Source organism: Phyllosticta capitalensis (genome assembly GCF_038381095.1).
Source record: "Phyllosticta capitalensis strain CBS 128856 chromosome Unknown BKA78scaffold_1, whole genome shotgun sequence".
Lineage (NCBI taxonomy): Eukaryota > Fungi > Ascomycota > Dothideomycetes > Botryosphaeriales > Phyllostictaceae > Phyllosticta > Phyllosticta capitalensis.
In genome coordinates, this window is record NW_027117439.1 from 3638977 (window position 1) to 3665028 (window position 26052).

A 26052-nucleotide genomic window follows, 5' to 3' on the forward strand; every position below is an offset into this window, starting at 1 on the left:
CCAACCCACGAACTTTCATCTTTAGGTATGCAAGTAGGCTAGTTAGCACCTCGACGACACAACACACCATGCGCACGCTAACGACGACTCCCTGCAAATACCGAGATGCATGCATGCACGGCCCGTTCGTTCGATATTGATCCGTCCGTCTCTCCGCCAGCCACGCGGCGTCGACGGCATTTTACCCTGCCCAACAACTCCCCAAAGAAGACTACTTTCTGGTTAAGTTGGAAAAAGGGTCCAGCGGAAAACAGACACAAGAAAGGAAGGAAGGGAAGGAAGAGAAGGAAGGAACCAGAGGTTGTGCGTGTGATATGATGCCCGCCCCACCATCATGTCGTAGTACGTAAGACGTCAGAGTGTTAGACCTCAAACATGCTGATGGAAGAAAAGTCAAAAAGCGACGATTGACAAAAAGGAAAGGCTTGAGTCGTCAGCGCTCGCTGTCAAAATGTCACATCCTTCGCCTGAAAGCCCATCAACTCCCGTTCCCAACGCGCAAACATTCAAGGACGACCTGAGCCGAATTATCTTCCGCTCTTTTTCAAACCCGCATAACCATCCCAGATCCCATGTGTAAGAGAGTGAAGAAGAGGAACGTCACCCCCTGTTGTTCAATCGCTCCGCAACATGCTCTCAACCAGGTCGCCGAGCGGGCCCCAAAAGTCCCTGCTGCCCTGATTGAGCTGGTGTTCCTCGACAAACAAGACGTAGTGCTTGAAGCTAGTGTTGAGGTGCGGCTCGAGACCCAGAGCAATGATGACGGGGTAGTGGTGGCAGTAGATGTGTGCGTAGACGCGGTACAGGCGCTTGAAGAGCTGGCGGATGAGTGACGGGAACTGCTTCGGGAACTCGACGCCCACGCGCGGCGGGAACATGGCCTCGTTGTCCACGTTGGACTGCACCCACGCCATCAGATGCTCAATGTACTCGGGGGCGGACATCTTGGTGGGGCGCTTGAAGTTCTCCGAGTCTTGCCACAGGTACTCGAATTCGTCCGTTGCCTTCATCTCCGGACAGCTCTGCGGAGAGCAAAACTCCGTTATCGAGCCGTAGATGAGGTTGATTTGGTTGTAAAAGTCGACCACTATGACTCGGTGTTAGACATGTCCTCGTGTTGTGGGTCGGCCTTATTGCTATAATTATCCTTTCCAAAAATGGTGGAGATGCCTCGTAAGGCTACTTCTTACCATTGACAGCCAACCACTCCCCAATGTCCTCTCCCTCGGGCAGCTGAACCGCCTTTTTCAAGCTGCCGCTGCCGAGCGTCGCCTCCGCAAACTGCTTCAGCTGCCACGAGCTGGTTCCTCGCTTGCCCTCTTTGGCCCGGAATGCTGCCGTGCCGCCATTGCCTGCTCGAGCAACCTTGCTGTTACTGCTATCACCATGACGCCCGTTAGCATTCTGTTTTCCCTTGTTGTAGCGGCTCATGCGGAATTTGAGTTGTGGAGGGTTCTGATTCGGCATGTTTTGCTGCTGTCGTTCCGGTACAACTTGGGAGAGCGGCCTGCGTGCCCACGCAGCGTGGCTCCTGGGCGGTTCCGGGTACTCCGGGATGTGATGGTGTCCGTCGTAGCCCATGCCAGTTGGAGAAAGCGCCAGAAGAGTGTGGACGCTGCTGCGCAGAACCTGATCAAACTCGCGCTGCAATGGGCTTGTGTATGTTCCGCCAGGCAGAGTTGGTGGAGTGAATCCCAAGTGGGCGCGGTGCCAGTATGCGTCGTCCCAAGAAGTAGCGTCTCGTCGAACCGGAATGTAGGTTTGTGGCGCCAGGCAGTCGTAAGGGTCCACGTCCTGGGAACCAATGTCGTATGGCAAACATGGCGTGGGCGCCGGGTTTGGAAAGGTAAACACGGGCGACAGAGGCCGCGGTGTTGAGGGAAAGGCGGGGGATGGGAAGCGGGAAGAGTGTGTAGGAGACGGGGGACAGATTTCAGCGTACATTGTTGTGATGAAAGAAGTCATGACTGGAGCAGTCGGAGCCGGTGGAAGGCTTTATGCGCAGACGAAAGCTTCGAAGTTTGTCGGGACTAGGGTTGCAGCAGCATTCCAAAGGTTAGCTTTAGCGTGCAAGGGAATGAAGGAGAGGAGGGACGAGGTACCGCCGAAGGGACGCATGCACGGGCGCAAGTCGTGGGACAACGGTTGTTTTTCGAGGAGCAAAGGGAGAGCGGGAACTGACACAGAGAGCAGAGGATGAGGTGGTAGTGGTGAGGTAGCGGGAGAGGGACGAAGATGGTGTTGGTGTCGAGCTGAGAGAGGCCCTGGGGCGTAAACAACGCTAGTCACGACGTGTGGTGGGGGCAACCCAGCAGCGATCCCGACGCACGTGCGCCTCCGCTTGGGTTTCTTTGACCTGTCTGGCCCCTTGCAGTCTCTCTTCAACACCATCTCTGTCGTCCACCAGGAGACACTGGACCCTTTCGGTTGTTTACACCGTCGTCGTCAACACGCACGTCGATGACTCGCAGTCACTATTATGCATGAATGCAGCCAACCTTTTCTCTTTCCCGGGAATTAACCAAGTTAACCTCCCACGACCAAAGCTTGGCTTAACAACCCCCGGGCTCACCATCACCTCACAGCGGCAAACTGATCATTGCTCTAGCGTAATATTATCAATTTGACATTGGCGCAGCGTAGATCCACTACAAAACTCGCAGCAACTGTCCTCCATCTCATCCTCCACAGCAAACCCTTCCTGAGCAAGTCCAGCCAGCCGTTGTTACTTCGTGGGGGCCTGTTGCAGCGAAGGGGGTATCACACTTCAAAGGAGAAGGAAAAAGAAGGATTAAGAAGAGAGAATGTGAACGCAAAAGAAAGGCCAGCTAGAGAGACGCCGGGCCGTTACCCCGTCTCCTTTCTCATCCAACGCCTCAAGGCCTTAGGACCGAGAGTCGCGGATCCTCGCCATCGCAGCCGTCTACGATCCGGCAGACTCGCTCTTTCGCTCCGCCGCTGTCGCGCCAGGCTTGTCCGAAGGACTCGACCTGCGAATCTCCATGTCGTCGGCGCCGAGGTCCTCTGCGTGCGCGCCATCGATGGGTTCAACGTCCTCCATCTGGTACAAGACTTCTGGTTGCACGTTTTGCCGGAAAATGTAGCGCCGGAAGAAGTAGAAGAACTGGCGACCGCCATACGCCGCGTGCTTGTGTGTCGGCACGCTAAACACCTGATCCAATTCTTCGAGCGTTTTTCCTTTCGTCTCGGGCATGAAGAACAAAACCAGGAAAAAGCCGACCAGGTTCCATGCAGCGTACCAGCCGAAGGCGCCCTGAGGCTTGAAGGCCTTTTGCAGCGAGGGCCACGTAATGGACAGGACAAAGTTGAAGAACCACGTGGTTGCAGTTGCGAGCGACATACCGTAGGCACGGACGTACAGCGGGTACGCTTCGGCAGAGTAGGTGAACGGGACGGGTCCCTCACCGGGCGAGTACACAATGCCGAAGAGGTAGATACCGAGCGCAATGAGTCCAACGCGTACCTTGAGTGAGTCTCCCTCTTGACTGATGAAGAAGCACATTCCGGTAAAGAGTAGGAAAATCGCCATCAAGGGGAACGTCGTCAGGAGCAGGTTACGGCGACCAAACGTGTCGATTGTGTAGATGGCGGGAATGGCGAAGAGGAAGTTGATGATACCGAAGCCGAGCGAAGCCGCGAGCGCCGATTGTGCACTGAAACCAGAATCTTGGAAAATGGACGATGAATAGTACGCAATGACGTTGACACCGCAGAACTGTCCTCTGATTAGCACGCCCTGAGTCTTCAAGGCATGGTACATACCTGCTGCATGAACATGACGATCTCCGAGGCAAGCATAGCACGACGGTTACGCGGCACAGTGACCAGTTCCAAAAGCTTGCTCTGGCCAATCTTCATGGACTCTTCGGCCTTCAACAGCTCGGCCATATAGAATTGATCGCGAGCGGCCTGAAGCTTGGAGTAGCGGAGGCGGCACATGGCTTGGTAGGCTGCAGCATGGCGACCGTTGGCCATGTACCAACGAGGCGATTCCGGGCACATGAAGACGAAGAAACAGACGACGACGGCAGGAAGCATGGCAGAAGCCATCATCAAGCGCCAGTTGAGTCCAGTTGCAACACTGGTGTCCTTGACGCTGTAGAGGGCGAGATCGGCCACGTATCCAAGCATAATACCAAAGGCAGTCCACTAAACGCGAGTTAGCCACGCACTCGTTTCGTGTCTTTCTCAAACTGACCATTTGCCATTGCATCACAAGTGCACCGCGGATGGCTGGAGGGGTGCATTCTGCGGCGTAGATGGGGACAGTCGCTGACTTGGGACCAATACCAAAGCCAAGCGCAAAACGAGCAATGAACATGTGCCACCAGGTGTTGACGAAGCCCTGCCAAAAGCAAGCGATTGCCGAGAACAGGCAAGTGATAAAGATGGTTCCGCGACGGCCAAACCAGTGGTTATACGGGACTGTCAACCAGCAGCCAACGAATGCGCAGCAGAGGTAAGGCGCCGAGTTGACCAAGCCCGTCAACCACGTGGACCGCTCGTCTCCGTTGTCGATTCCGAATTGCGGGGTGTAGAAAAGCTGGGCGCCGTTGACAACCGTCTCATCTACGACTCGTCAGTATACGCCACCCTTTATGCTTAAACCAATGCTGGTGTCGATCGTATTCGTACCCATTCCTTGGACGGCGGCGCAGATGGAACAGCAGACAATGACAATGTACAGCGTCCTCGGCTGACTCCACTTGCTCGCAAACTCCTTGTACAAAATGTCCATCTCCTGGTCGGTCAACACGTCGGCTCCAAGGCGATCGTAGGAAGTCGGATTTTGCGCCAGAACGGCGCCGAGCTCGAATGCGCGGATATCCTCAGGCTCGGCCAAAGCGTGCTGCAAGGCGTAGTCTCGACCCTTCTTCTCGAGCTGCGCACGCGTGAATCCCGCAAGTGGGTTGGCCAATTTAGCATTGGCATTACGGCGAGCGCGTTCAGCTGCCGTCATGTTTGCGGTGGACACAGACATGTTGCGCTGAGTTTCGGCCTTTGGGTTGATGCCGGCATCCTCATGGTAGGCGACATCACCCTCGGACGAATGCTTCTCACCAGAAGACATGTTGAACTATGTGCGGGAACGGCGACGATATTCCAACTTCACTGATATGCTCGTAGCTGAGAGTAAGTCAGTGACGGGAAAGGGTGGGGAGAAAAGCAAAGTCACCAAGACCACAAAAAGCTTCGACCAAAAGTCAATGGACGCAGATGTCCACGACTTCAATTACAAAGAAGACGCTTCAATCAAACCAACTTACCACACAGTGCTTCCAAGTCGGACTTTCAACAGCAGTCCAGACGTATTTACCAATTGTGGTATCAAAAACCATCAGAATCCAATGGCCTCGAGTCGGCGACAAACGGGAATACCAAGTGTCTGCGAGAACGGTTCAACCGGTACGCAGGGAGACGTCTTAGTCTTGGGTCAAGAGATCTGCCGCGGGGAGTGGTCTCATTAAGAGGAGGCAAGCAAAAGCCATGACACGGGGGCTTACTCACGGAAGGCGCCGCTGACAGGAAGGCCAGCCAGGTAACATGGGAACCCGTAGCCATCTTGTGCGCCCTTCTCCACAGACACACACCCACAAACACTCTTTCCATTTCGCCTGGCAGGCTTGGGGGCTTAGGCTGACAGGGCAGAGGAAGTGCGAGCAGGCAATGCCCTGGTTGGCTCAAAAAAGCGAAACCCGAGCCCTGGTCAAGGGTCTCTGGCGGTTTTGTGGCCGCGTTTGGGGTTAGCGCTTCAGTCTCCGCAAACAGACATTATGGATCGGCCCAGCTTTTGCCCGTTGCGGGGAAAGATGGTTCCGTTTGAGAGGTATAGACCCGGTCCATGTCGTAGCATGGATAGAGCTACGCGTCCGCGCCTCTTGGCCTGCGAACTCGATACGTTCGAGGCGGTCAAATCTTTGTCCCATCCTCAAGACTACCGCGGTAACGGGGATGGAAAGTCTTGGCCGCGCTTTTGCGTACCGGATACTCTCTCCTCAGGCTTGCCTTGATAATTGATGCGAAACGATGTACACCTTCACTTGTAGCGAAATTGTTTAGCAGCCGTACCTCGAGCCAAGGCCTTGTCGCAAAGCACGCCTCGCCGCAAGCTGACATGGCTCCGGGACACAAATCGAATCCTTTGACATGGTAGGAGACGCCCAGGCATCATCGGGTCACGCCGCCCAGGCCGACAAGGCAGTGGAGCTGCATGGCTTGTCGAGTCTGCCTATCCACCTCTGTCGCCTCAAGATGGCTTGGTAGCCGACCGGTCAGGTCATCGGACGGGGCTCTTGAGGATGGGATTGGACTGATGGACAGAAGGTGAAATGCCGAGTCGAAAAGCGGTGCACGGATGTCTGTACTGCAGATGCCCCAGTCGAATCACCATGTTGCCACGAATTGTCGATATCTTACAGCCAGGAGATCAGGGGAAAGTGATAGTTCGACCTCAATTGCGCCCGGCCAAGCTCATGTTTGTTAGCATGCACCCCAGATGAGAACAGTGAACGGATGGCATTGTGGTCTGACAGAACGGTCTGGGGAATTACTGGAGACCTGGGGGAGGGGCAAAAAACGCCCGGAGAGACCGGGGACCCAAGGCGGAGTCCCCATGGGCCAAGCGAGCGTTCCCCACAACCTCGAGTCAGCACTGGCGCCCCAAACGGCGCTGATTCCAAGACGGTAACCCGCCTCTTTTTGACTCGCCGTCGGATGCCTTGAGCCTGCAGTTAGCTGTGGTTGCAATGGCCTTGCGTCACTGTGGTGTTTGGCTCGATGGCCTTTGGCTCGATGGCCTTGGGCTCAGTCGTGCCTTGGTGATGTTGGGCCACTCTTGAGATGGAGAAAGATGGAAGAGCGGAGCTTCGCGGCAAAGGAGCACTCGGGCCGACAAAGGAGTGCTCAATGACGAGATGGCCAGGGCAGTTGAGTCTTACAGGCGAGGCATAATTCATCGATGTGCATCCTTTTGCCTAATGGACTTTGGCCTTTTCGATTCGTCGTCGGCCTCGTGGCTGACCTGTTGCACCAAGCAGCCACTGTAAGAATTTGCGTGCCGCATGCTTGGCCAGTGATCAGTTGTCCACGGCTGACGCGCTGCTTGTCTATCCCAGCTCCAGTCGACTCGTCGCTACGCCTTGCGCAAAATGATCACCACTGGACGGTTGCGGCGTGGCTTTCCTCCAAGCCGCGCCCAGCAAGCCGCCGACGTCGATCGAGCCAGGACAACGGGATGCGGATCACGCCAAAGGCGCTCGCGCGACTCGCGGCAGTGCCTTTGTCGCATGCGGCGCAAGATGATGGTCAAATCGTCGAATTGATGGGGAAAAGCGACGGTGAAGTTGGATCTAGACAGAGAGATGAGGTTGTGATAGCCGGTGGACTAATTCTGCAGCTAGTTGTGTGGTTCGCGTCGTCTCGCTCGGGGAAACACCAGGTACCTCTGCAGGCATCGTGGCCAGGCCTCCCAGCTAAAGCGCACAACACCGTAGCACCTGCCGTCCCGCGCGTCCATCATCGAGCGCTGCAATATCATCTCATGCATTTTCGCTTTACCCGTCAATTCTCAAAATCGATTTTCAACCGTCCATCAACGCCGTACGTGCTGGAGTTGACGAGCGTCGGCATCGTGTCTCTACCTATGACGCACCCTCTCGAAACCGGTCCTTCTGCTTGCCCTTGACGCGCACTGACTAGGGTGACTGGTGAAGATCTTTAATGCTTAAAAGCCTGTCGCGCGCTTATAGCTTCTCTTTACAGAAGCTTCGTCGCCAAAGTTGCTACGTGTCGGATTTTGAGTTCAGAACAGAGCTCAATTGAAGCTTCGAGTTGCCTTTCAACACCTCGATCTTCGCATTCATTTCGTCGACGCCTGTCGTTGTCTTGGTCAATCGAGCTTTACACTCAAACGACGTTAGCGCTGCACGCTGCGTCGTGTCGACCAGAATATCCGTGCCGTTCACGGCATGTGAGCGCGCTCTGCCGCTTGTGCAGAAGGCTGTCAACAACTCCCTGAACAGACCCAATCACACCTCGAATAACTATTCTTTTGCCGGAGCAACACTACTTGTTTATGCAGCTAGGTATACTCGTGCATCTCGGAAGATCCGTTCGACCTGCAATGACGGGCATAGCTCGCACAAGGCTCGCAAACATCGGCGGCATCGACGTCTCCCACCATGTCTCATTCCTCGCCGGGCTGCTGTCCGCCTTGCAGTATATTTTCCGCAACCGTGCAACACATCAGAGACAAGCTGATATCAGCGCCAGTAATCGATCTGGCTTAGCTGCGCTGGGCGCAAAAACGTCCCTGTACAAATTCTTCCCTGTGGTCGACGACGACGACTGTTCACGCGCACACTTCCATTGGATTGGAGCGCTAGACCTGCCATCCATTAGCGCGTCCGCAAGACATCTGTAACACTCCAAGACGGAAGTCTGTCCTTCCCGTTAAGCCTGGTCCCCGTCAGACAGGGAAATCAACTGAGCTCCTCCAGGATGGTCTCCCTCACACTGTCCACGTGAGGATTCAACAACCAATGAACTGACCTCAATCTGCAAGGGCTTGGATGCTCCCAGTTACTCCTGGATACTAGATGTCGGCTTATCGTCCTCCTGCAGATAGGAGCTGAGATCCACCACGACAGCTTCCCTTCTGGATTTCGAAGCTCTCCACGTGCAGCTGTTACACTGACATCATGACCAAAGTTTGATGCAGCTGCAAGCTACAAAATCATCACGTCGACCCGGCCCAATGCGAAGTCTCGTCGTCATTCTATTTTCAAGGCGGAAATGATGTTTAAACTCACGCGGGTGGCTTCAAAACGTGGCAGAAATCGCGCGACTGGTTTAATCGGAGATTATAAGTCAAGGGTGCAAATGTAATTAGATATAGGTTAGAATTAATTATTCTGTCTCTTAAAATAACTGCTAGTTCTCTATAACTTATACCTAAATTAGATAGCTAAGAATAGAGATTAGAAACATGGACTCTAAGACTAAAATAGATACTAAACTATAAATCTAAGGTAGCTTAATTAGAGTTATAAGGAAATAAGAAATTAATACCTAGTAATACTAAGAGTCTCTTTTAATTTACCCTCTTAGTTTATCTCTTTTTTAACCTCCTTTGATCCTTTATCTTATAGAGTAGGGGTTAGGTTTAATACTATAGTTAATAATTAGGATAATATTGTAATTACTATAGCCTCTTAACCCTATTAAGATAGCCTTGCTATTATAGTTTATTAAGAAGGTTCTACCTCTATTATCTTTAGAGTTAAGGGTTATAGTATTAAATATATAAGGTTAACTAGATTCCTTCTTACTATAGCTTATACTTTAGCTAATCTTACTTTTAAGGGAGGGTTATAGAGGTTGGCTCCTTAACCTAGCTCTAGTAGATAATAAAAGTAAATATAAATAAGTCTTTAGAGGTTTTTAATAGAGATTTAATATTTACCTAGACCCTTAACTTTATTAATTAAGAAGTTATTAGTTTAGATAATATACTAGTAAGTTAGAACTAATCTTAGTAGCTCTATACTACTAACTACTTAACCTCCTAGAAGTACTAGTAGATTAGTAACTCTAACTCTAGGTGTAATCTCTATATTCTATATAGTTTTATCTTAAATCTTAAAGGTCTTGTACTTAAGTAGTTCTAGTAAAGCCTATTTAAGTTTAATTATATATCTTTAACACCCTTAAGGTATAAGATAATAAAATAGAGTAAATAGAAGTCCTTATAACTTATCTTCTTAATAGGCTGTATATATAAGTAGTAGTATAGTTAGTTTTAGTTAAGACTATTAGTAGTAAAGCATATAAGAAAACTACCTAAGAAGGAAGGAAAGATCTATAATTTTTATAAGTAAGGTATTATCTATTTAAGGCTAGAGTCTATAAGGGTGCTAGTAGATATTATTATTATTACCTTTAATAATATAGAAGTAGAAGATAAGGTTGTTTTTACTAAATAGTATAGTAGTATTTTTATTAATAAGGTAAGCTCCTATGCTTAAGATAGTATCTTTTAGTAAGCTATAAAGGGTCTAGGTATTGTAAAGATAGTAAAAGTGTTAGGATAATATATAAAGATAAGTAGTTTATCTTTATTATTTGCCTGTAGTAGGAGAGTAGAGAATAGTAGTAGATTCTTTACTCTAGAAGAACTTCCTTAGAGAACTAACTAGCAGGCTACCTAAGAGATATATATACTAAGTCCTAAGAGATTCTAGAGAGTTCTTTCTCTAGTATATTATTAATAGACTTTCTAATAATAGAAGGGAATCAATAATATGTCTAATCTAGAAGATTCTAGCCTTAGTAATATAGGTAATCTAGAATAAGGTCTAGAATCTTAAGGAAACTATAGGAATAAGTTGATTTATAATAGAGGTTCTAGAATAGTCTAGCCTAAGGTCTAGGCTTATTCTTATACCTCTAACAAAAAGTAAAAACTAATTATTTTAATACCTAAGAGATCTTCTATATCTTGTAAGGGAGGAAAGGTAGGGCTAAGATTATAGTTCTAAATGCTAGTAAGGTTAAGACTTAGGTTAATAAAAGAGCTAATATAGAACTTAACTATGTCTATAAATGTAATTAAGTCTATATTATTAAGATGTAAAGATAAGAATTAATAAAGTTAAAGAAGAGATAGGTTATAGGTATATAGAAATAGTTGTAAATATAATTAAGAATAAAGTTAGGATAGTTAATAGGATAATAGTAATAGGGCTTAAACTATAGAATGGATTACTCTTTAAAGTATTTACTAATAGGAGTAAGTCTAGCTTATTAAGTAAAGTTTTATTATAATTCTATACCTAGTTGCTTAGTTAAGCTGTCTGCTAGCATCTTAGTAGTTAGAATCTAAATAAATTAAATAATACTATATTAATACTATTCTTATAGCTAGTAATTATAGATATTAACATAATAGAGAGACATGTTTAATTTAGGTAATTCTTTAGTAATAATCCTAAGTATTTAGGTGTTATTATACTATAAGGTAGGTAGAGAGTCTAATTAGAGTTTAATATTAATAAGAAAGTATTTCTACTAAACTATTTTAGTATTAGTATAGGAGAGAGAGAGGAGTTCCACTTCTATAATTAACTTAGTAATAGTCTTTTAATATATAGCTTTCTAATCTACTAGTCTACTAAATAGAGAGAAGATCTATCTTTCTAATAATTACCTTGTAACTAGATTGTTACTATAGGAGGTGTTAGAGGTGCTAAAGAACTCTTAATATAGTATATAAAGAGAGGTAGTAGTTAGTTAGCTATTGCTATATTAAAGAGTGATTATCTTTATTCTAATAAGGTATTTAAGGATATGATTAGTAGCTTTAAGGTATGCTATAGTAGGATTTATAAGGTAGTAAGTAAGGGTAGATGCTGTGAATATAATATTTAATTGTATAGCTATTATAGTAAAGTTAATTAATCTAACTTAAGCTTGATATACCTTAATATCAGGTTTTAAAGTATTGTGTCTATTAGGAATTATAAGGTTAATATTAGATAGTAAAAGTATTATAGAAGCCTTAGTACTAATAGTAATAGTATATTATAATACTATCTTCTTAATATAACCTTCTTAATTAATCTATATTATACACTTGGAGCAGTCTCTTATAACTCTTATTCTAAGGAACTAGTAAATAGGGTTACTACTAGTAATATTAATCTCTTTAGATAATTATTCTTATATTATTTTAGTGTAGGCGGCGTTCTTTTAGGAGTAGACTATATAGAAGTTATTAATATAGAAGAAGATTAGTATAGTACTATTAAAGAGAAGGTAATTAATGCCTAGAATTAGATAGAAGCCTAGCTTAGAGAGTATATCTTTAAAATATTATTATTAGAGGTATAGAGCTTCCTTAAGCCTATAAAGAGCCTACTTGATTTTAAGAAACTTATTTCTAATCCTTATAATACTAGGTGGTGGCCACGTATATAGGTTGTATAGGAGAGAGGTATTAAGGAAGGTATTAATAATATTATACTAATTATACTTAAGATTAAAGGCTATAATAATTGCTATTAGAGCTTGCTATACCTAAAGAGTAAGAGTTAATGTATATATCTTATAAGATATACTTTAAAGATTATCTTAAGTATAGAGATAAGCTTTATATTACTCTAGGAGAAGATTTAAATCTAGCTTATATTTATAGACCTAGGTAAGTAGTATAAGGAGAGCTCCCTTTAAAAGATCTAACTATTTAAAGGTACTTATATATATAGCTTTATTAAACTCTACCTCTATAGCCTTCTAAAATAGATCTTTATATATATAACGTGCAAGTTCTTAAAAGTATTTAGGCTTAGGTAGGAGCTGTATATAATAGAGAATATTCTAAATTATAGTTAAGGTAGTAAGTATAAAGGATATAGCTATTATATAGGTAGGGTAAAAGCTTTTAGAGGAGAGATTATACTTAGTAAGAGTAGAAGACTTAGGTATTAAGGAACCTATAAAAGTAGTAGAGTAAAAGTGCTTATAAGTAGATATTTAAGGTGCTTTAGAAGACTTAGTATTTAATTTAGTTGAGTGAGCCTTAAGTTTAATTAGCTAGGATGTTATAGTTAAGGAGGCTTTGCTTATTAGTTTAAGTAATAACTTAAGAGGTAGTTTAAGAGGTAGAGGATATATAGTAGCTATATATTCTCTATTTCTATAGTGTAGATTATAGAGAGACTGTTATTATATCTTACTTAAATGGGTAGAAGCTTTAGAGATTTAAGTATATTTTAATATACTATAGGCACTTGTTATATAGGGAAGATGGATTTGTAATTAATAACCTTACCTAGGTAAATCTTTTTCTAAAATAGCTTATCTATAATTCTCTTCCTTTAAAGCCTATACTACTCTCTAAATCTTTTATTAACCTTGGCTATATTATAGTTAATTAATGAATAAGGGTCTTGAAAGGCTGCTTAAAGTAGCTCTAAGTATTAGTTAGGTGCTTATAGTATAAGAAGATTAATTTTATAAAGTATAGCCTTATTATTAAGCTCTCCTAGATAATAGTATTGTGTTTTGTTATAGAGGATGTTTCTTATATAAATAATTTAACCAAGTAAGGGAATCTATATATATATAATAGTAATAGAGTCCTATCTAATAAGATATCTAATAAAAGTATAATTAGCTAGCTTCTTCTTCTTTTAGGGTGCTCTAAGCTCTCCCTTATTTACTATAAGATAAATGTAGACCTTACAGCTGTACTTATAAATATAAGAGAGGTTTAGCTTGAAGCTAGTTATTATCTTAAAGGGTATTTTCTAATTCAATCTTTCTATTAGGGTATAGTTTAGTAGATATATTATAGCTGTATAGATTTCTAGCTAGAGGTCTTTAGGGAAGTTTATATAAAGATAAAGAGCTTATATAATTAGTAGGATAACTCCTCTAGCTTGTTCTATAGAGTCCTACTAAGATGTGTATATAGTTGTAGGTTTAATAATAGTTCTATCTAAAATAATTTTAGATTTGAACTCTAAGGAGATATGCCTTTTATTATCTATTTGAAATGTATAGATACTATATCCTAAGGTATAAATAAATGTAGTGAGCTCTCCCTATATCTTCTTCTAAGTAGTAGTATTATTATTAGAGTAGGAAGTCCTAAAGTAGATTCCTATTAATATATTATAGGTGTAGAAAAAGTAGTTGTTACTATTAAAGGCTAGGTTCTAGAGTATTATATCTGCTACTATATCTCTAAATATAGTTAGGAGTTTAGCTATTATATACTGGTTATTACTATAGCTGCTTTTAGCTTAGGTATAGATACTATATTTATTTATATAAGGTACTTTACTAGGTAAGGTTATAATAATAGTGCTAGTAATATTTTATTAAAGAGTAGTAATTTACTTATAAGAGGTGTGCCTGAGTAGATAATGCTATACTATAGAGGGAAGTTTATAAGATAGATTAATACTATTCTAAGATATTATAAGGGTGTATTTAGGTGCTATATTATTCTCTTTAACTAGTATAGGGTCTATAGGGAGTAGTAGGTCCTTATCTCTTATAAGAGTAGTAAAGGAGGATACTCTTTAGGTCTATAGTATCTATTCTATAGTGTAATAGTACCTATTACTATCTTTAGTCTACTTATAGATGTGGGGAAGATTTCTATTATATAGTATTTTAATATTAAAGTATAGGATTCTTCTACTTAGTTGTTTAAGCTAGAATAGCTATTTATTCTTAAATCTTATTTAGTTAGTCTTAGTATTAAGGAAGTATCCTACTATCTTTATTCTTCCTTCTAAGATAATATTAGTATAAAAGCCTGGAATATATATGACCTAATTTAGTTTAAGAAAGTATAGCTTTCTAGAGAGGTTCTTAAGGTGCAGAGTAACTATTCCTATAATAGTAATTTTAATTATAGTATTATTAATATTTATATTAGGGTATTCTAGAGGATAGGTGGGCTTAAAGCCTACTCTACTATAGTAGTTAATAATATAGAAGTCTAATCTAGAGTTAAGGATCTATCCTTTAAGAGGATTAATTAAAGCTAAGTAGCTATTTAGTATAGTTATTATAGTATAGGTGTTTCCTCTCCTTAGTTAGTTAAGTACTTTATTATTATAAAAGTAGATAACTATACCCTTCTTTCTAGTGTTAGCAAGCATAGCGGCCTAAGTCCGTCTACTACTATTAATAGTAATAGTATTAGTAGATCTACTCTAATAGCCTTACTAAGCCTGCCCCTACTTTTATAGGTAAGCAGTATATAGACCCCCTAGGTAGCTACCCCTAGGAGAACATGCTTCTTCTTATTAATTATTCTTACTACCTATAATTACCTTTACTATATACCTTATTAGCTGCTTTAACTACTACCCCCTTTAGCCTTATTAGTTAGTTAGGTGCCTGCGCGCCCTGCCCTTTAATATATTTTAGTAACTATACTAGGGGGATAGTATATTAGGGGAGCCTTCCTAGCATATCTATATTAAGGCTAAACCTATAAAGCCTCTAGTTAAACAAAGATAGTAAGGGAAAGGACTTAGTATTTTACTAATTTAATAGGATTAGAAAAAGGAGTAGTAACAGGTTACTATAAAATAGACAATAAAAAGATTCCTAACTCTAGTAGTATAGTTAAGAGCTATAGCTAATTATAAAAAAGAATAGTTATAATAGTTACTTAAAAGGAACATATAATTATAGACTAATAAGGGTTACTCTTAATACTATATAGCCTATATGCTAAAATAAACTAGGCTTATAAATACTTTATGACTTTATAACTAATAGACCCTTAGTAAGTAGGGAAAAGAGCAAGGACTAGAACTAAAGGCTAAGTATAAAGAAGGAACATATAATCCTATAAGTAAGCAGGAGAACTAGTAGTAAAAAAGGATAACTTTTAGGAACCTATATAGTAAGTAGGTCCCTAACTAATAACTACCTAATTTAGAAACAATAAACGCTGCTAAGGTAGCAGCCTAGCCTAATATAAAAGGAATATACCTTAGAAAGGATAGAATAAATAGTGCTAGCTTAGATAAGCGCCTATAGAGTAATATAGTATAAATAGAATATTATTATAATACCTATCCACTTTTATTTTATTACTAAAGGACAATAAGGCTAAGACCTTAAGAACTCTTAACTAATAATTAAGTAAGGAGTATACTTAAACAATATAAGAACCCCCTCCTTTCCCTTACTAGAGAGGATAAGTAATTTTAAGAACATGCTTTATAATCTATACTTTAATAACTAAAGGCCCTAGTTGCAGGATTAAGAAGGGAGGACTCTACTTTTAGTAAGTAAGGTAGAGGTGTTTCTTAGAGTAATAAGAATATATACTTCCCTTTATCTTATAGATTAGTATTATTATTAGTCCCCCTAAGTTGTTTTTATATATCTTACCCTAACTAGTAAGGACCCTTACTAGTTAACTTACTAAGTACTACCTACTCCTAATAACAACCTATACATTTAATAATTTGTTACTAAAACCTACTACTTTACCTGATTATATATCTCTTTTTATTTAAACTTTCCCCCTATTATTATTAAAAGAACATCCTTCTTATATGCTACCTTCCTAGTAGCTAAAAGGATAGTTTAGCCCCTATAGCTATATTAATAGTTAGATTTCACCTTCCCTTAACTAGTGTAGCCTACTATATCTACAAGTAGCTTAAAAATTAGCTCCCTAGTACTAACAACCTTATCCCTTAATTAAAACTAGCCTAGACTATCTTAATAAGACTAACTATAGTAACCTAGATAGTAATCTTCTAGATATTAACCTTTCTCTTAATTATACTACCTTCTCCCTAGACTCTCTTCTGCTAGACGACGACGCGGAATTACTAGAAAATAGAAATAAATAAAACTACTATAAAGGGATAGGATAGCTAACTAGTAGTAATACTATTAGGATATTAGACTCTTTATAGGATAATAATATAACTAGCACCCCTATAGGGTATTATACTTAAAAGCTACTTAAGGTAATATATAAAACATGTAGACTATATTTAATATAATAGTTAAGCTTATATACTAATAGAGCTAGTAGAGCAATACCTAGTTTAACTAACAAAGTATAATGTTTATAGAAGGCCTTAGGTAAGTAATATCTACACTCTTACTAAAGTATAGTATACCTTAATACCTAATATTCTAGTAGCATTGTGCCTATAACTAGATACAAGACTTAGAGCACCTTATAACTAATTATAGCTTATCTAACCTATATAAGTACAAGGAACTACAGCTCTATTTTATAGGCAATACCTACTTTACTAAATTACCTAACTAACCTAAACTGGCTACTAGTAATTAGGAAGCCTTAAAAACCTAGTTTCTTAAGACTTACTTAGAAAATAACCCTAAGAGAGAGCGCGGCTCCTAAGAATAGCTAAATACTCTTACTAAAGAAGGTAAAAATAAGCATAATAATAGTAAAACCTTCTAGTAGTATATATAAGCCTTTAAGAAAGAATTATATATTAGGTGTAAGTGTAATTTAATTACTAAAGTAACTTAGTATAAAATCTTTATAAGAGGTGTCCTAGATAGATAATACCTTAATATTATTAAAGCCTATAAATTAGACATTAAAACTAAGAAAACATAGAAGTAGGGACCTATCTAGGTGTATCTTAATAAGGCTAAGAGGTATAAGAAGATAAAGGAACACTTTAATAATAGGTAGAAGGTATCTAAATCTTTAGTAGCTAAGATTTAAGAGAGCCTTATTCCTAAAATAATAAGTAGCAAGATTATTCTAGACCCTAAGAGTAACTAGTAGTACCACTTCTATCCTATTAATCTAGCTAACAAGCTCTTGCTAGGAAGGGTAGTTTATAATACTAATAGTACTTCTCTACTAACATAGGTATTAACCTAAACTACTAACTAAGAAATAGAGGACCTTTATAAGAAGATTATAAAAATAGGCCTATCTAACCTAGCCTAAGTCTAGAGCTTTTTACTTTAGAACCTAGTATTCACCTATATTAAGCATAACGCGTCGCAATTATTATATTATATTAGCCTTATAGTTAATACTATAACTACTAATAGCTCTACTCCTATATATTTTACTACTAATAACCCTTAGTATACACCCTAGCAAGGACCTTAGTGCTATTAAGTATATATAGTATTCCCTAGGTAAGGTCCTTCTCTAGGACTAGGACTATAGTATCCACCCTAGTAATAATAACCCTTTAGCCCTAGCCTATAGTAATATAGTCCTGGTCTATAGTAATATAGCCCTAGCCTATAGTAGTATAGCCCTAATCCTTAGTTTAGCCTAAATAGTTAGCAGTCCTACTAGTATAACAATCTAAATCCTCTATTAGGATACTTTAGCTATAGTAAACCCTATAATATTAACAACTATCCTAAAATATAGTACTATGTTAACTAAGGCTTTATCTACTATAATAGTTACTATTTTAACCTAGGTAAAGAAGGATCTCCTAATGCCTAACCCTTAAGAACTAGGTGCGATAAGTATTATTATATATCTATCTAAAATATATTAAGAAAGGCTAGGATAGATATTAGTAGATAGAATATAGAATTAGGAAAACCTAATAGAGTCTAATCTAGTACTACTAATATTTAAGTCTAACTCTAGGTTAGGAACCTCTCTTATATTAATAACTATACTAATATAGTCTACTTTAATAGAGACCTCTATACTCTTAATAGCTATAAGACTATTAGCCTGTCACCCTAGTAAGTTAATACCTATAAGGTATATACTAGTTAAGCCCCTACTTGCCTATCTATAATAACCTTCCCCCTAGATAAGGTGGCTAATAGTTAAGAGTTAAGAGCTAGGAAGTAGTAGGACCTATTAGTAGGATTTAAAGAAAATAAGGAATATTATATACTAACTAGAGAGAAAGTAGTCTTAATACTACCTACTAGTAAGGACCCTTACTAGTTAACTACTAAGTAACTACTTAATTAATACTAGATAGAGTATCCTACCTTTATACCTAACCTAAATGTTAGTTATTAGGCTAGAGTAGAGGACCTTAGAGATATTAAGATAGATGATATGCCTTATCTATAGAAGCCTAAAGGAGTTAGCCTAGGTAAAGATAAAGATCCTTAGGTAATAAAGCTCTAAGAAGAACCTAGAATAATAAATAGAGCTTCTTGTTAGTAGGGTCCTACTATAGTAGATGTTATAATTAATAAGATAGACCTAGATAAGCTAGATAAATTTCTTAATAAATGTTACCTGTTGCTTTAGACCTAGAAATCCCTTAAGCTATTGCTTAATGCTTTCTTTAATAGCTAATTAGGAAGTTAACTCTTAGAAGCTAAGGATTATAAACTAACTATTAAGTAACCCTAGTTTATCCTACTTAAGGAATAAAAAGGTTTCTAAGTTAGCTATACTACTAATATATCCTAATTATATAGCTCCTAGGATATTATCTACTAGGAGTGCTATAAGGGTAAAATCCTTATCTAATAAGACTTGCCTTTTCTATCTATCTCTCTAGGTAAAATATATAATATCCATGCCCTAATAGATATAGGAGCTAAGATTAATCTTATCTATTATAATATTATATAGGTTGCAGGCCTTATAACTTTTAATATCCCTATATATATAAAAACTAATTATATAATTACTACTAATAGAACTAAGAGTAACCCTTTCTAAGAATAGATTACTAATTTAGAGGTCTCTATTAAGGGTTATGTTTTCCTAGGTAACTTCTATATTATTAACAATATAATATAACTAATAATCCTAGGTAACCTATAGCTAGTGTATATATCCTTTACTATCTAATACTAGTCTAATAGTAAGGTTAGAGGATCTATTACCACTCCTAATAATACAAATATTATTAATTTCTATATTACCTACCCTAAAGACAGTTTGTTAGAGGATAACTAGTACTTTAAGAATAACTACTTTTTAAAAGTCTAGTATAGAGCCTAGTATACTTTTCTAGTATTTACTTCTTAGTATCTCTACTCCTATTACTTAGGAAGGAGATTCTACCTATTACTCTTTTATAGGTATTTTAGGACTTTAATTTGTTTAGGCTTTTATATCTATTTAATTTGTTTTATATAGAAACTATAAAAATAATAAATAGCGAATTGGACTTTTACTCTATAATCTATATATATAATATAAGTGATATTTAAAATAACTAAAAGGAATAGCTAGAGGGTATAAGGCTACTAATAGTACCCTATTCCCTTCTATTCCTAACTAATAAAGATAGATAGGGGAATGGTATATAATACCTTTTATCTATAGTAGCTTTAGGTAGCCCTACTAGTAACACCTTACTAGTAGAACCTTAAATATATTAGGTAAATAGTGTATATAAAAAGAAGGCAGATAAAGTCTAACTAGTAGATAGCTATAGGGTAGAGGAGAGTGTCCTAGAGTAGGACCCCTAGTGGAGAGAAAAAGCCTAGGTAAAAGCCTAGGAAACACTTAAATAAGATCTAGTAATAGTAAGGTTAGGTTTAGTTCTATAATTTATAACCTAAGCTCCTATGCTAGTCTCTTTAGACTACTTAGAAGGAGTAGGTAAAATTATTCTTATAGTTAATATATCTCTTACTAGCTATAGAGGCTATCTACTATAGTTAGATAAAGAAGAAAGGTACTATCTAGCCTAATATAAAAGTAGTATATAGAGTGCGACTAAAAGAAAGTATAACTCTAGAAAATATAAATATAGAGCCCTAGTCTATATCCTTAAGAAATTCTAAGCTTAGCTATATAGAGCGCAATTTACTATAGAGATAGACTATAGTATACTAGTCTAATAACTTAATACTACCCTAAATAATCTGCCTAATATACTTATTACTTACTAGATAGCCTAGATTAAGCTAATAGACTTTATAGTTTACTACGTCCCTAGTAAAAAGAACCTAATTATAGATACGCTATCTAGGTACCTAGAAGGAGAAGAGGGCCTAGATAAGAGTAAGTAATATAGCTTAGATAACTAGGTTAATAGGAAACTAGGAATTAACTATATATATATCTACTCTATATAAACTAAGCCTATAGATCCTACTAGTAAGGACCCTTACTAGTTAGCTACTAATAATACTTCTAGTTCCCTACTTAATAAGTCTTACTATACTCTAGAATACATCTAGATTACTAAGTAGCTTACTACTCTATAATACCCTAATCTTTCTAAACTAGATTTTAAGAACTTTAAGAAGCATGCCCTCAAATACCTAGTCTTTAGTAAAATACTATTTTAGTAATCTATAAAGAACCTCCTATTTTACTAGGTAGTAGATAATAATAGATGAAAGACTAATATCCTAAAAGAACTATATAATAACTATAGCTACTAAGGGTAGAAGATATAGTTTACTTAAGTCTCCTAGCTCTACTTTTAGGATAGCTAATAGGATTTTATTAAAAACTAGTATAAAATATATCTAGAATACTAGTAGCAATCTAGTAAGATAGTTAATAAAGCTCTTAAAGTCTTATATATAGCTTTCCTTATAATAGAATAGGTAGTTAATACTATATATATAGCTACTAATAGAAATAAAACCAAGTATATAGTCGCCAGGGAAAAAGCTACTAGATAGGTTAAGGTCTAGGCTATAAACACTACTAATTTAAAAGAAATAGCTTAGTTTATCTATAAAGACATCCTTTGCAGGCATAGAATCTCTATTAAAATTACCTAGGATAGAGGCTCTAAGAACAAGGATATAATAGAATTACTATAGATACTCTATAATATTAAGTAGTATATTACTAGCACCTACTATCCTATAGCTAATAGCTTTATAGAGAGAGGATACCACCCTATTATAGATACTATCTCTAAGCTAACCTTAGGCTCTAGCTATAAATAGATATTCTACTTACCTACTATTACCTAGGTAGACTATATAATAGTATAGTATACTATAGACTATACTCTAGCAGAGCTTATCTATAGTAGATATATAATTTTACTAGTAGAACTAAAGATTCTAACCTAGCAAGTACTACTATAGAATAAGGTTAAGAGTATAGTAGACCTACTTACCCTTTAAGTATAGTAATTTAAGTAGTAGGATAAGTAGATTACTAAGATACAACTATATACATAACACCTAAGGCTTAAAGACTAGGAATACTTTAATAATAAGCACTAAATATATACTAATAATAATAAAATTTATATAGATAACTTAGTGCTACTTAAGAACTTAGCCCTAGATACTATATATAATAAAAAGCTCTAGTTCTAGTAGTAAGGCCCCTACTAAGTAGTAGAAGTATTACCTACCTTTAGGACCTATAAGCTAGTAGAAGCTAGTAAAGATAGTATCTAACTATAAGGAACCTACCCTAGGAGGAGACTAAAGAAGTTCTTTTTAAGAAGATAGCTAGCTACTATTCTATGCCCTTAGGAAGAGCTATTACTATATAATAATAATAATGAACTAGTAGAAGGCTTAGAAGATAAAGAGAACCTTAACTTATAACTAGTTAATAAGCCTAAATACCCTAAGTAGGATAATTAGCTACTACTAGTATATAAATAATTAGAAAGGCTCCTAGTTCTACTACTATTACCTATAAGAGCTTAACTATACCCTTGTAGCTCCTAAGCTATACCTAAGCTATTAAATAAGATAGATTATAAGCCTAGGTAAAGAGTATGTTTACCTATAGTAGTAATACTAAGAGTAGAGCAGCTATATACTAGATAGCTATTTATTAAATCCCAAGGTACCTATTATTAGCAAGGCAGTTACCTACCTCTATTTAAGCCTATTTTAAGTATTCGCGCGGCCTAAGTTATTAGTAGGCTATAACTACTTAAGATCTTTCTACCCTTATATAATCTCTACTCCTTTACTACTACCCTACTCTTAGTAAACTATACCTTAATACTACCTCTTTACCTACCCTACTTATCTTTCTTTTTACTACTATCTCCTTCTATACCTTTAATTGCCTAAGCTAAGGCTCTTTATACTTACTAGATATACTAGATTAGCCTATTATTAACTACTAGCTAGCTAGGCCTATTTTTCCTACCCTCTTACTCTTTTACCTTTAACTTATCTTTACTAACCTATCTTTAGAAGATCCTCTATTTATCCTTACCCTTCTATAGCCTATAAGCGCAGCTATTATCTTCCTACTTAGCTTAGTTTAGCTTACCCTACTACTATAATATAATAGTCTATAACTAACCTACCTATATATTAAGTTGCCCTGCGCGACTAGAAGGTTTAATACTAATAAACTAGATTATAACCTAAAGCAACCTACTCTCTTATATATAATTACTAATCTTTAGACCTTTTCTCTCTTTCTCTACCTTCTATACTCCTCTAGTCTTAGTCTTATATAAAGTCTAACTACTATACTCTACTAGTAAGGACCCTTACTAGTTAACTATTAATAACCTACTATACCTAGATTATAGTTTTAACTTCTTTCCTTACACTCTCTATTAAATTTACTACTACTTAATTTACTAATAATAAATACTATACCTCCTAAAGTATCCCTCTATAAGTTCTCTAAGGAACTTACTCCTAAAGTCTAGGAAATCTTAAAGTATTATAGCCTCTTTTAACCTCTTCCTCTTATATAGCCTATAAACCTTATAACCTGCGACAAGCACCTATCCTATATTAAACTTAATATTCCTTATATAGCTTACTCTATTATTGCTAGTAAAGTTAACTATAATAGTTTTCTAGAGCTTATTACTACTTAGATAGGTGTAGAAAAGAAGAAGGCTCTAGATATAATAGTTAAGGTAATAGAGGATTATAATACTACTCTAGGTAATTAGGTATCAGTCCTAGCTTATATTGCTACTACTAATAAAGACCTGTTAAGCACTCTATCTACTAAAGGTATTACTTATAACACTACTACCTAGGAATAGTTAAAGAGATATTATATTAATATAGGCACGCGCGTTACTAATACTAAAAGGAATATTAACTATTACTAGGGTCTAGATATATAGCCTAAGTATATAGCTACTACTACTAATATAGCTAAGGCCCTCTAATAGTTCCCTAATAATAGTTACTAGAAGGTAACTATTCTAGCTACTCTTTACAATTAAGTCCTTAACCACTTGTAGATATAGTATACTAGTAAGTAGATATTTAATAACTTACCTAAAGGTTTATAAGTTGGCTAGTATAACTTATATATAGCTAGGTAATAACTTAAAGATAGATAGAATAAAGAATAGGTTGCCCTATATAATATAAGGCTGCAACCTATTAAGAATATAGAAAGATTAAAAGAGCTAGGCCTATAAGTAGTAGATAATAGAGTGTTAGAAAGAATAGTAGAGGTTATTAGGACCCCTAAGTAGAGACCTTAATATTACTAGACCTAGGCTACTATAGCTACTACTACTATAGAATTATTAGCTATAGGAGCCATAGCTAGCATAGTTAAGAGTATTAAAGGTAGCCCTACTACCCCTATATATAGACCTAAAATAACTAGACTAGATTAGAGGTTTAACTTAGTTATCTCTCTAGAACTATAGTATAAGCTTATAAGCACCCCTAATAGGGCCTTACTATCTATAGTTATTATTACTTATATCTAGAAGTTCTCTCCTTCTACTACTAGTCCTTTAATACCTAAGACCTCTTAATATATATAGCTTACTACTAGTTCTATAGTTATAGAAACTAAGTATAAGATGATTAAACTAGATACTAAAGAGTTATTCCTACTAATACCCTATACCCTACTAGCTAAGGAAGTAGGTCTAGCCTAAGGATATAATATTCCTTATATTAATAATTTACAGGCTTTAGTTATAGTAGTAACTACTAATAAGCTTTACTATAAGCTCTAATACTATATCCTAGAGATATATACTAGATAGTACCTATCTAGCTTAGAGCCCCTAAAGTTTACCTATACCTATAATAACCTAGATAAGGGACCTTAAGATATAATTAAATCTATCTTTACTAAGCTTAAGGGAATAATTATACCTAAGAGATAGATAGCTATTCTAAGTATAGTCTCCTACCTTATAGAATATAACTTAAATATATCCTATATACTCTATATCTACTAGATAGGCTATCTTCTTAGTTACTAAATAGGAGTACCTACCTTAGAACTTAAAGTAGATACCTTATAGATAAGATTATATCTTATAAAGGGTACTATAACTAACTAGAAGAGGCTTTAGAGAGAATACCTAGGATAGTTCCTATATATAGCTTTAGGAGTTAAGTACTACTCTCTTAGTTACTAGTAAAATATAATTAAGGATCTATTCTAGTACTAGTACTAGTTAATAGTAAGTATAAGTAAGTAAGTTAAGGACCTATAGAACCTTTAGGTAAAGAGGTCTAGAGTTATACTCTATAGTAATATAGAAGACTAGGTTAATATACTTACTAATATAGCCTTCTTATAGATTAATAACCTCTATAGAGCTAATTACTCTTACCCCTAGGGTAGTAAATATATAAGTATTATCTATAGCACCCTCTAGTAAGCTATAGCTCTTTACCCCTACCTTTAGCTAGCAGCCTTTATATAACTTAGAGAGCACTAGTTAGTATAGTTCCCTACTCTCTTATAGAATAGAGAAGAGGGTATATTCTATACTATTAGAGTAGTAAAGAAAGCCATTAAAGGCTAATATAACTAAATCTATACTTAATTCCTTACTCCTATTAGCTACTAAGGCCTTAATCCTAAGTTAACTATCCTTAGCACTAAGAAGCCTATAACCCACGCTTTTAAGACTTATATTAATAAATATAGTAAAAAGATTAATAAATTTAAGATATTTAACTACTTTATAGACTTAGAGTATACTAATAAGATTATTAGCAACTAGGTACCTAATTATAACCTAGATAAGGACTATCCTAATATCTTCTATATACTAAGTAAGCTAAACCTAATAAAGTTAAAGATAGTCTAGATAGGAGTTCCTATTAGTATAGTACTAGACTACCCTTTTTATTATAGTAGGCTAGAGGTAAGAAAGGATAGTAATAATATCTTAAGCTCCCTAGTTATCTAAACTATCTATATAAAGGTTAATAAGTATAATATAATCCTCCCTATAATTTTAGTTAAGAAACTTACCTTTACTATAAGTAGGTATAAAGCTCTACTAGTAGATACTACTAGGATAACTTATATAGATATAAGGGGCCCTTACCTACTCTATATACTACTAACTACTATTAACCTATTCTAAAAGGTATTATAAGGCCTGCTCTCTTAGGAACACTATACTATTATCTATAAGTTAGATAAGATCTTAGAGTTAACTAATACTTTTAAGGCCTATATTAAGGACTATAAGGATTGCATACTTAGGGAGGTTATAGAAATAGTAGGTTATATATCTAAGGTCTAATATACCCTATTGTCTAATACTAATATTATCTCTAAAGATATTAAAGATAAGGAGTCTAACCTCTCCTCTATCCCTACTACTATATTAGCTACTATAGAACTAGAAGACT

General features: G+C 37.7%; 3 protein-coding genes across 3 annotated transcripts; 1 reads left to right on the forward strand and 2 right to left on the reverse strand.

The window, feature by feature from the left end:
• Positions 1 to 614: 614 nt before the first annotated feature.
• On the reverse strand, positions 615 to 1431 carry BKA78DRAFT_245558 (maintenance of ploidy protein MOB2; the record flags this gene model as incomplete). Its single annotated transcript, XM_066884134.1, has 2 exons — positions 615 to 1087; positions 1191 to 1431. The coding sequence occupies 2 exons, from the start codon at positions 1429 to 1431 to the stop codon at positions 615 to 617; spliced, it is 714 nt and encodes a 237-aa protein (XP_066750003.1).
• Positions 1432 to 2923: 1492 nt separating this feature from the next.
• Positions 2924 to 5002, reverse strand: BKA78DRAFT_244437 (putative MFS sugar transporter; the record flags this gene model as incomplete). The annotated part of the gene is made up of 4 exons (XM_066884031.1): positions 2924 to 3736; positions 3784 to 4170; positions 4220 to 4596; positions 4657 to 5002. The coding sequence occupies 4 exons, from the start codon at positions 5000 to 5002 to the stop codon at positions 2924 to 2926; spliced, it is 1923 nt and encodes a 640-aa protein (XP_066750004.1).
• Positions 5003 to 7100: 2098 nt separating this feature from the next.
• BKA78DRAFT_22506 (uncharacterized protein) lies at positions 7101 to 7900 on the forward strand. Its single transcript, XM_066883678.1, has one exon. The coding sequence runs from the start codon at positions 7256 to 7258 to the stop codon at positions 7703 to 7705; it is 450 nt and encodes a 149-aa protein (XP_066750005.1). The 5' UTR covers positions 7101 to 7255; the 3' UTR covers positions 7706 to 7900.
• Positions 7901 to 26052: the final 18152 nt, after the last annotated feature.